Source organism: Caretta caretta, chromosome 3 (assembly GCF_965140235.1).
Source record: "Caretta caretta isolate rCarCar2 chromosome 3, rCarCar1.hap1, whole genome shotgun sequence".
NCBI lineage: Eukaryota > Metazoa > Chordata > Testudines > Cheloniidae > Caretta > Caretta caretta.
The window spans coordinates 69513366-69525453 of record NC_134208.1 but is presented as its reverse complement, the minus strand read 5'-3'; the positions used below and the strand labels follow the sequence as shown (position 1 = coordinate 69525453).

The 12088-nt window shown below is 41.1% G+C and overlaps 1 protein-coding gene across 1 annotated transcript in view; it reads left to right on the top strand.

Moving 5' to 3' along the window:
* Positions 1–12088, top strand: part of GABRR1 (gamma-aminobutyric acid type A receptor subunit rho1) — a 72319-nt gene that overhangs the window by 35347 nt on the left and 24884 nt on the right. The window contains exon 4 of the mRNA XM_048845031.2: positions 6219–6286. Within this exon, the coding sequence (XP_048700988.1) occupies positions 6219–6286 (68 nt within the window). The remainder of the gene's footprint in view (positions 1–6218; positions 6287–12088) is intronic.

The window sequence follows — 12088 nt, the reverse complement described above, 5'->3', positions numbered from 1 at the left end:
GAAGCAGAAGCAGGAGAAACTTAGCTTCACGGCATGCCCTGTGGCATGGAGCCCTGGGCAACTGCCTGATTGCTACCCCTGAATGCCAGCCCTGGCTTTTATATGCAGAAAAACAGCTATTGTAGCACAGATGGGCCCTTGAGTTTTTATAGCATGTTGGGGGGGCCTCTGAAAGAAGAAGGTTGAGAACCCCTGCCGTAGTAGACACCAAGCATATCTGTGGCTGCAGTCTTTACTAGTGTAAGATTTTCAGTTCACTGTGATCAGGAGGAACTGAAACTCCGCAGCAGGCTTTCACTCAGTTCTAGAAATTGCTCCGCGGGTGAACTCTGCAGCCTTTAGAAGCAGGACACTGTTCTACACTGAACATGCTGGGTGTGCTGCCAGCCAGGTGTCTGTGCAAGGTTTCCAAGTGCCTGTCACAGCTCTTTTGTCCTCAACAACTCTGATGTCCCTGCATGGTTTGAGAGATAGGAGGTAGTTTTTCTCTGAGTGAATGCCTAGCAATGGTGAAGAGCAAGCCTTTCAGTCACACGGAGAGCAAAATTGGTTTACATTACACTTTTATAAAGTGCTCAAGTGATTGAGCACCCTGGTACTGGAAGCAGACTGCACCCGTCTGCTTCCAGTACCAGAAGGCACCTGCTCGGAACTTGGCTCCTCAATCCCATTTCCTACTCCTACACAGCCAGAGCACAGAAACAATGCTGTTCTGAGACACTCAGCGAGCCATCACCAGGTTAACTGGTGTATTAGGATACATAACGTTGTCGCGGTGTATGGCCAATGTGATGGAGGAGGAGAGGGACAAGGAAACCTAGGATCAGGGATCCCAGAGCGATCTGCCAGAAGATCTGCTTGTGAGGAGAGGTTCCAGCATGCATGAGTTCTCCTCTTAGGACCATTTTAGACAGCATTATAGCCAATAGGTTTGTAGGAAAGGAGCCTGGAGGAATAGATTACAGACCACAGGGCTGTAAGATTGCATGCTTCAGAGTCAGTTTAAATAGCTATGGTTAGCACAACCCACTGGCCATTCACAAATGGGCAGCAGGCGCAAGAGTGTATTAACATAACTGTCCTGTAACTCCTTGCAATGTGTTCTACACTCTCCTGTCACTATCCTGGGCTCTTTAGCTGTTCATCTCTTCTGCCATATTTGTATTACACAACTGAATAGCACTTGTACTCTGCTTCTTAGGGCTTTCAGTGGGAATGTTACACATGGTGACTCTAATCTTGTTCAGGTCAGACTATGAGGATAACATGCAACAGGTTGTATTGTTTTCTCAGAGCATAGCCCCCCTCTTCCCGCAGAGCTCTGAGAGCCATAGCCTTCAGAGAAGGCAGCTGGGACTCACCAGGATACCTCCTGCTGGCTGGCTACCCTCTGGATTGTTTGGTTGGCCTCCCCTTCCTGATTCGTCAGTGAGTGGCAGTTCGCTCATTCTACCCATTTGATTATTCAGACGGTTTGCAGAGTGGGGGCAGCAGAGAGGCCCAATCCTCCATTACTGAATAGGATTGTTTTCTAAACACCAGCTGTGGGATCCACAAAGGGACTTAAGGCGTTGCAATGCTGAGCATCATGACACCTAACTTTGGCGCCTAGAAAATCATAGGAACACCACTACGATTCACAGTGAATGGGGAGAGATGGGCACTAAGCATGCAATCCACAAAAGCTAGGGTGACCATATGTCCCATTTTGGCCGGGACAGTCCCGGCCGTCCCGACTTACTTTCCAAAAGGAGGCATTTGTCTTGTTTAATCTTGCTGACTTGATCAGTTGGCAAGAGCAAACAGGACAAATGCTCTCTTTTGTCAAAAAAAGTGGGGTGCAGTGAGGATGGGGTCAGCAGAGATGCAGGCCCACACAGGGAGGAGGCAGGGCTGGGGGAGGGGAAGCAGCATTCCAGCATGCGAGGGCCCCCCCTGCAGGGTTCCAGCAATTGGAAAACTATTCCTTCCGCTAATCTGACCCCTTAATAACTAATAGGAGTGAGTCATTTCACCCTTCTGTACAACATTATATTTTAGGGATCCTAATTTTTCTTAGGACTTGTCTACACACAGTTTTTGTACCACTTCAGCTACAGCAGTTTAGAAACTACTATAATTAAATCACTGCAACCTTTACTATTGACACAGTTACATGAGTAGAAAGGTGCTTATATTGGTATAGTTTATTTAGGTAAATATATGAAAAAAGTTATACCAGTGTAAGCACCATTATACTGGTATAACTGCATCCACACTAGGGAGTTAGAATTATTTTAACTATGTGTTTTTGAACCAGTAGAGTTAAATCAGTAAAACAACTGTGTATGGAGTAGCCCTTAAGTGCAAGTTTCAGTCACCTAGAGAGGTCTGGCTAGAGTGGCATTTAATTGCCATGTACATTTCTTCTGATGACTTTAATACCATTCAATTAAATTTAGAATTTAAGTTCCACCCATTCTCAAACTACCTGTGTGGGATACCGCTGTGATTGTGTGCAATGGTGTTCTCAGGGCTTCCTGAGGTATTGCAGTCATGTGGACTGGTATTACAACAGTTGTGACTAAAATGGCTTTGGGCCATCTGACATTTTGTGTCATCATTTGGGCCTTAATGGCATAGCACTGTCCCAGTTTTGCCTCAGTTTGGCCAGCTCTGTTGTCCAGTGGAATAATGGTCCAAATATAGCCTTCTGCTGCCCTAAAATCCTTCAAAAGAGATGACAGAAATTGGCCCGGTAAAAGGTATTACCTGAGCCACCTGGTCTCACTCAGATCCTGGCACCCACATGGCTACTACAACACTGCAAACAAAGTCTGGTAATGCAGTTTGTTTTTCACTGTTTGAAAGAAGAGGTTTTTCCTTTGCAGGTCAGGGACAAGTTGTAAAGGGATAATTAGTTTTTCCTTCACAGATTAACGGTCTAGTTCATAATTCATACAGTATTAATTAAATCATGAAACAGCACTATCATCAACACAGCTCCGTATTAACCACTGGGTGAGATTACGAATAATTTTCTGTCCGTTACAATTTGATTATGAAGCCCAGACATAATGTAACAGGAAAGGTTCCACAGCATTTGTGTGGGAAGTTAATAAAACATAATTCAATACTACCCAGACGTTTAATTGTCTCATGATAAATTAACTCTGCTTTCTGGAGAGGACGAGGCTCAGGACTAAAAGAGAACAACAAGTGCTAAGGCGATGAGTGAAATAGATACAAAAAAGAAGGTGATGTTTACACAATAATAGGGACACATTATAATAATAATATTTTGCATTACTGTAGTGTTAGGATATAGATATTCAGGCCTGTCTGTAAAGGCCTATACTCTAAGAATTTAGGTGTATTCCTATCACTTGGCTAGTTAGAGGTATAAAAGAAAGAATCAAAATCACTGTCTGCCAGTGTAAGGGCCTTCTCTTACTGTGACAGTCTGAGGCCCTGTTCTTAGGCTAAGGCCTTTGGCTAAGCGACAGAGGCAGCCATAAGCTGGGAAGTGAATGGACACATCCTCACATTCCAAACTAGTCACATTGAAATAAGGTGCTATTGGGCTGTTAGGAATTTAATCCTGTCCTTATAGTGCCTATCACCTCCAGAGAAAGGGAAGTGCCTAGAAGCTGTAAAAGGAAATTGAGGTTGATAGTTTTCTGTCTGGTAAGAACTCACTTATCAATTGACACAGCTGGGAAACTCTTATGTCTTTACAGATGTAGTTGTGAAATCCTCACTTCTGTATTGTTTTGTCATTATAGTTCCCACTTTGCTATTGTTTATTGGCATGGTCTCTGTCTGGTTCTGTGATTGCTTCTGTCTGCTGTATAATTAATTTTGCTGGGTGTAAACTAATTAAGGTGGTGGGATATAATTGGTTAGCTAATCCATGTTAGGATTGGTTAGTTAAATTTTAGTAGAATGATTGGTTAAGGTATAGCTAAGAATATTACTATATAAATTAGGGGCAAACAGGAAGTAAGTTGGGATTCAAAAATAAGGAAAAAGGAACTTGTATTTAGCTTGCTGGAAGTTCACCCCAATAAACATCGAATTGTTTGCACCTTCGGACTTCGGGTATTGTTGCTCTCTGTTCATGCGAGAAGAACCAGGGAAGTAAGTGGGTGAAGGAATAAGCCCCCTAACATGTAGCATTGGCCATTTGAGTATCTCAACTGCTTTATAAACATTAATGTTCAAGGGCCTGGTCTAAAACCCAGTGAAGTCATTGAGAGTCTCTCCACTGACTTTAATGGGCTTTGGATCAGGCCCAAAGTCCCACAATGTGCCTGTGAGGTAGGTAGATACCATCATCATTTTGAACTAGCAGTGATGAGGTGGAGGGACACATTTCCTCACTTCTACTCCTGGGCTTCAGCTTCTCAACCATCCTTCATCTTCTAATCATGCCATAGAATGATCTGCTAGCAGCAGAAGAGTCTGAGAGGGTGAAATAGGTATTTTACAGTATTTTAAGTTTATCCTTCACCCTAAAGTTGGGGGGGGGGGAATTTCAGATAACTTTTTTGAGAGAGTGATAAAAAGTAAGAGTGTACCTTCTGACTTTTACTGGCAGTTAAGAAAAAGAAGCAGCATCTTGCAGTAGGTCAGTTTTCACTGCTTCACTTTTAAATACACTCAGTTTCTTAGTGAGTGTCACAGGACTGAATCTCAGCTCCTGAAGGGCTCCTAAACTATGGCAGACTCTTGTCAGATGCGTTGAAGGAGGTGACATCCATATACGAACGGAGATCGTGCAGTCTTGCCCCCTGTCTTTCCACAGCCAGGCCCCAAGCAACACCAGCGCTCCACAATAAAGCAGAAGTAGGAGAGGAATGATGCAAAGCAGACTTAGGATACGTCTTCTACACCAGGGGTTCTCAAACTGTTGTCTGTGGACCACCAATGGTCCGCAAGTTCCATTTAGGTGGTCCGCAGATAGTTCCTTCTAGGGTGCGTGCCTGGGCGGCTGCACACAAGAGAATGAAGGGCCACCCACCTAATTAGTGGAGCCGTGCAGGTGTGGCTCCATTAATTAGGTGCCTGGACCCTGGAGAAGCTGCACATGTAAGGTGAGGTGGTGACCTTGGGGGGAATAGGGGGTAGGTGGGAGGGGGCAGTGGGGTGAGAAGAGGGGGTGGGGGGAATTTGGGATGTGCAGGGCTGTGGTGGGCAGAGAAAGAGGTGACTTTCCCCAGCTCCAGGGCTGCAGCTGCTGTGGAGAGACCCCCCCTCCTTCCCAGCATCAGCTCTGTGGCTGCCGTGGAGGGGGTTAGGTTCGCTTAACAACATTACTCAGGAGTGTGGATTTTTCACACCCCTGAGCGATGTAGCTGGGCAGACCTGGCTTTTTAACTGTAGACCTGGCTTGAGTGGGGGTCAAAGATCTGGCTCTGTGTTCTTTATTGTATCGTTTGCAATACATCAGCAATTAAATGATGTTTGCAAACCTGAGGCTTTTTGCTATTCAAAGGGACTATACACGGTATACAGTTAACATGTCCAAATGTTTAAATTAAAAAAAACCGAAACACTATAGTTCATTGGGGGTGGGGAAACCTCATAGGAATTACCATACTAATCAGACCAAGGTTCCATCTAGTCCTATGCTCCGTCTCTGACAATGCTCAGTATCAGATGCTTCAGAAACCCCACTGTGGACAATTATGGAACAATATGTATGTGGGTTTAATAAAGGCTAGTGGACTAGTTCCATTTTTCAATGGTATAAATATTCTCATACATTTACCGAAAATCATCCTATGATATTGAATTTTCTCCTGTGTAGTACATAGGATAGAGCTTACCAGGTAGCATGTATTTTAGAATTACTTATGGCTGTGGTGTCTTTTTGTTTGTTTGTTTTTGTTATCTGGGAGGAGGGGTGGGGGGGTTGTGAATTGGTTGGTTGGTTTTTTGCATATTTTAAATAAATTGTAAACTGCTCTGTTGCAATATAAAATATTAATGATTGTTTTAAGGAGTTACTCATTTAAAGTAATCTGCTAGAGGATGATTGAGTAATGGATCAGTCTAAATACTGTTATAATGATCATTTTGGTATGAATTCTAATCTCTTTAAACGGTTTACTGTGGTTTCTATTCCAGACAGAGCAGACATATTCCTCTATCCTTTTCAGTGCATTTTAGCCTCAAGGGTTAATTTGTGGCATCAAAATACATATTTTTTTTAAAATTCTTCTCTTTTTTTGCAGGCCCTGCAATTCCTGTGGGAGTAGATGTACAAGTTGAAAGTCTGGATAGTATTTCAGAGGTGGATATGGTAAGTTTGTCTGACAACTAATGTAAATGATCTCATGATCTGTAAATGATCTGTTCCACCACTGTAATGTCATGCAGAACAGAAGAAGAAGGAATGGCAGCTAAGATTATACGCTCTTTTCCATAGAACATTTGTTATTCTTGAGAACAATACTGTGTTCCCACAAAACCAAGGATTTTGCTTGCTATGTGAAAGTGATGGAGGTTGATGATTAGAAACTGCTAGGAAAAACCACAAGTATGTCAGCTTTATAGCACAGCTCTTTACCTTGAGGTAGCACCATGGCGAGAACTGAAAGACCTGCAATTTCCATGCTACTACATGAGGCAGGTCATCCATTAGGAAAGGGGTCTGAATAGAAAAGAGCATGTGTGAAGATGCAGCTTACCTAGAATCTGCCTTCTGTGGAGGTGAAATTCACCCTAGCTGAGGGTCAGCAGGAGGCCTGTGCCCCATTTCGGTCCCTCTTAATCCTTTAAAATAAGCCTTAAGTAGGAGGTAAGTGGTACACAGGACCTATGCTGTCTGGCTGCACAGGGTTTAATTTTACTCTAATCTCTTCACCTTTGAATTCCTACCCACTGCCCACAGGGAGGTAAGTGAATTCTGCACATTTTAAAGCTTTACAAAATTCTGTGGAGTTATGTATAATTTGCCCCAGCTGCTCACTTTTCACCACAAAATACCACTGGAAATTAGGGGATTTTCTGAGGAGTTATTTTAAATAAATTATACATAATGATACACCCTATGAACAGTGCAAGATAAGAGGAGATATAAACCAGAGTTAGAGACGAGCTCAAACTGCAACATTAGCATTTGGATTTTGAATCAAGATTTTGAATCTTTCCAAAATTCAGGGCTTTTCAGGCCCATCTAGTTAGATCATTGCAGGTTCTGGAATAGAAAAGCTTTTCAACCCTGTTAAACTTTTTTTTCATTTCTTAGAAAATAATTCATTTGACTAAAGGAAAAAAAAATTCCAAAATGTTTCAATATTCCAAAAGGTGGAATTTCAATCAAAGAGGATGCTTCATCCATCTCTTGGGTTGACAGACAGAAAAAAGAAACATCCAACTTCTTAATAGAATTTCTTATGCTTCAGGATTTCTGATCCTCATGAAGGGTTTTTATGGGCTGGGTTTTTTTTAATAAGTCATGTAGCTTTCTCCCCACCTGGGCCCTTGCAGCACTGCCAGCTCTCACTGCATTTGGTTGTGTTGGTGTTAAAGCCCCACTTCCTGGAGTCAAGTGATTACATAATAATCTCAGCTTTCATTTTTCTAAAAAAGTAAGTTTCTAGCCCTCATAGTTGATGAGAAATCTTGAATATCTGACCAGAGTGCACCCTAAAGTCTCAAAATCGAGAAGGCAAAAAAACCCAAAACAATGCTGCATTTATTCATGTTGTTTTCAGTGTTAGTCTAGCCAAGTTGGTCCCAGGATATTTGAAAGACAAAGTAGGTGAGGTAATATCTTTTATTGGACCAACTTCTGTTGGTGAGAGAGACAAGCTTTCAAGCTTACACATAACTCTTCTTTGACCTGAAAAAGAGCTCTACGTATCTTGAAAGCTTGTCTCTCTCACCAACAGAAGTTGGCCCAGTAGAAGATATTACCTCACCCACCTTGTCTCACACATTTATCTCATGGTTTTTGAAGCAAATCTCAGGGTTTTTGCGGGCCTGACTCAATTTTTGAATGCTTGGGATTGACAATGCTGCCACTGCTCCTGACACTGGCCCCCCAAATTAATTGGTTCTCTAGTAAGGAGGAAAGACTGTCCTTTCTAAATATCAATATCCACAGTATGACATTTGATGACTGACTAATGTATAACATCAGAGGCCCTGACATGGCTATATGCATTGTATGTGGTCTCATGACACCACAGTAAACAGCATCATGCTACATGTCCAGCCACATGGCAAAATACTTCGCTATTAGCAAAATAACAGTGAAAGGGGTTTAAAATTTGTTATTGATTCTTGTATTTGATCTTGTGCTTTATATATACAAAAACCACAACATTGCAAGAACTTTGTTTTTTAATTAGACATCAACTAAACTTTGAGTTTGCACTAGATTTAAGCTATGGGAGACAAGTAAAGTAAGTTTTATTTCTCTCTTGCATTCAGACTTTTTATTTTTTATTACTGTGAAGTGGCAAAAAAAGAAGACATTTTGAAACTCTTTAGGATGTCACAATTCAGAAGATTTGTCCAATTCACCCCAAATTGTGCAGGAAAAAAACCCTACATTGGGCCCTGATTTGGAGACTAATTTGGCTTTGTTGTGAGTTTGTTTCATTTGGGGGCGGGGGGTTGTCAGGCAAAATTAGGCTGTAATAAAACTTAGAAACTCAGTTGCATCCGTAACTGCAGAGCATCACTCCATAATAATTAAAACATGCTATTTTGCAGCATCTACAAATGTAACCATTTATGCAAAAAACTTTTGGAATGAGCTCCTGTCTGGAAAATGAACATCTGTTAATATATTATTGCTAAAATGAGATCAGAGCCTTATTAGGGGGTCAAAGAAAAAAAGGTTTTCTTACATCCATTTTCTTAAAGCATATATAAGAAAAAGACCTGAACTATAGCTTCTTAGATGAGAATGGACCAAAAGATGAAGGAAGAGCTACAGGGTTATGAGGGACAAGAATGTCAAATTGATGTATTGTGTGTAAAACATTTCATAAGTTATAGTGGTCCTCAGTTTAACTTAATAGCATAAGAAATAATTAATAATCTCTACTGGAGTTACTAAAAGAAAACAGATTAAAAACAGGTTTTGATGTTACAAAAGAACCCAACAATTCTGGGACAAAATCCAAACAATTAAAAAAAAAAATCCAGTTTTTTTGACTTTGTGTCTCAGCTGTCAATTCATTTTTATCACATGTCCACAAGCCAACTGAGTTTCTCTCAGTACAATAGGGTACTATATATTCCCTCATAAAATAGTGCTGGCTTGTTCTTAACCCACAAAGGACCTACTGCCACATCCAGAGTCGCTTTCCAGGCACACTTTTATTTTGCAAACATAAGCAAAGCACACAAAAAAGTGCCACCCTAGGCTATAGCTTCCAGGGGATTTTCCGTTTTGCATCTTTCAGTCCCACCCGCCTCAGGTGCTACTGCAGGATTCTTCTGTGTTCAGTTAACTGAGCACTGCCTTCTAGGGCTTTCTCCTCAGCAGGTTCCCACTACCTCGCCTCCCCTCCCAGGGGACTCTGGCAGCTTCTTGTGGGGGACCCAGACCCCAACTCCCATTACCCTCCTCTGCCACCATCCTTCCTTACTGACTGCCTGGCTCTATGCAGACCCAGGTGCTGCCCTGGCCTTTTAATTGGCAAAACTGGGAGCACTCCGTTCTAGCACAGGGGTGCTGGACCTGCTTCATATAAAGGGGCCAGCCACCCTGCAACATATTTGGTTTCACAGTAAAGCCCTGATCCTGAAAACCTTTATGCACATGCCTAACTTTAGGTACCTGAGTAGTCCCCTAGAGGTCAGTGAGACTGCTTACTAGCTTAAAATTAAATGGAAGTGTAAACGCTTGTGGGCTCAAGGTTGTGAAGGATATAACCAAGCCAAAAAAGATGGAACAAATCTCAGATCGAGCAGAAGTTCTATCTTTTGAAAAGGTAGCAAATGATGCAACAAATAAAATAGAAACCAATTGAAATTTATTAAATATTTTTGGATGTTTTTCTACATTTTCAAATATATTGATTTAAATTACAACACAGAATACAAAGTGCACAGTGTTCACTTTATATTATTATTTTTATTACAAATATTTGCACCATAATAATGATAAACAAAAGAAATAGTATTTTTCAATTCACCTCATACAAGTACTGTAATGAAATCTCTTTATTTTGCAAGTGCAACTTACAAATGTAAATTTTTTTTTGTTACATAACTGCACTCAAAAACAAAACAATATAAAACTTTAGAGCCTAGAAGTCCACTCAGTCCTACTTCTTATTCAGCCAATCACTAAGACAAACAATTTTGTTACATTTACGGGAGATAATGCTGCCAGCTTCTTATTTACAATGTTACCTGAAAGTGAGAACAGGTGTTTGCATGGCACTTTTGTCGCCAGCATTGCAAGGTATTTACGTGCCAGATATGCTACACATTGTTATGCCCCTTCATGCTTCGGCCACCATTCCAGAGGACATGCTTCCATGCTGATGACGCTTGTTAAAAAAATGCGTTAATTAAATTTTGACAGAAGCCCCTGGGGGTGAATAATACGTCTCCTGCTCTGTTTTACCCGTATTCTGCCATGTATTTCGTATTATATCAGTCTCTGATGATGACCCAGAACATGTTGCTCATTTTAAGAACACTTTCACTGCAAATTTGACAAAATGCAAAGAAAATACCAATGTGAAATTTCTAAAGATAGCTACAGCACTCAACCCAAGGTTTAAGAATCTGAAGTGCCTTCCAAAATCTGAGAGAGACAAGGTGTAGAGTATGCTTTCAGAAGTCTTAAAAGAGCAACACTCTGATGCAGAAACTATAGAACCCAAACCACCAAAAAAAGAAAATCAACCTTCTGCTGGTAGCACCTGACTCAGATGACGAAAATGACCATGCGTCAGTCTGCACTACTTTGGATCATTATCAAGCAGAACCCATCATCAGCCTGGACGCATGTCCTCTGGAATGGTGGCTGTTTTATTTTTGAATGCAGTTATTTTTGTACATAATTCTACATTTGTAAGTTCAACTTTCATGATAAAGAGATTGCACTACAGTATTTGTATGAGGTGAATTGAAAAATACTATTTCTTTTGTTTTTTGCAGCACAAATATTTGTAATCAAAAATAAATATAAAGTGAGCATTGTGCACTTTGTATTCTGTGTTGTAATTGAAATCAATATATTTGAAAATGTAGAAAACGTCCAAAAATATTTAAATAAATGGTATTCTATCATTGTTTAACCGTGCAATTAATCGCGATTAATTTTTTTAATTGCTTGACAGACCTAATAGAAACAATTCCCACACTAGGCCGAAGTCTTTTAAGTCTAGAGAAGTAGAAATGTAACAATAAAAAATAAGACCAAAAAATTCCACAATTTTGGCCAGACTCTCATCTGGGGTAAATCAGTGTCGGCAATTTACACTAGCTCAGGATCTGGCCTCTTATATATTTTTTTTAATCTTAAAATGAAAGAGAGGAAATATATCCAACAAAATAATTGGAGGCCCTAAAATTTGGATTCTACAATGTTTTACACACGCGAAAGTTCTCACATCTTGCCACTAAGCCATGTTTTGGAGGGTTTCTGTTTGCATGTTTCAAAAAGACAGTAACAATCTTCCTCATGCATAGGGTCCCATCTACAGCCTGCCTGCAAAGGCTCTGCATCAGACTGCACATGCTCTTTGCACAGCCTTTTGTTTTTTGATTTTCCCCTTGTCTCTTGACGAAATTTAGAAAAGGCTCCCACATTTCACTGCCCTCTCCCAATTTATTCTCCGGCACAGGCTGATGGCTCAGATTGCAGTCCTGTGCATGGGAGTTACTCCACTGGCTGGCTGCATGAAGAGCCATTGTAAGAGCAAGAATGGAAGGCGATGGTTTCTAGGAGCCACCTGCTTCTTTTTTTTATCAGCCACAGGAATGTGAGGTGGGGGGAGGGAGGATCTAGAGTCATGTAGCTATCTCCACCCCACTGCCTTCACCTTCCATCAGTGGATTAGTGTGTTTATCCTCTAGGGGGCTACCCTACAGACCGAGAAACACTCTGTGTGTAAGTATAATATAT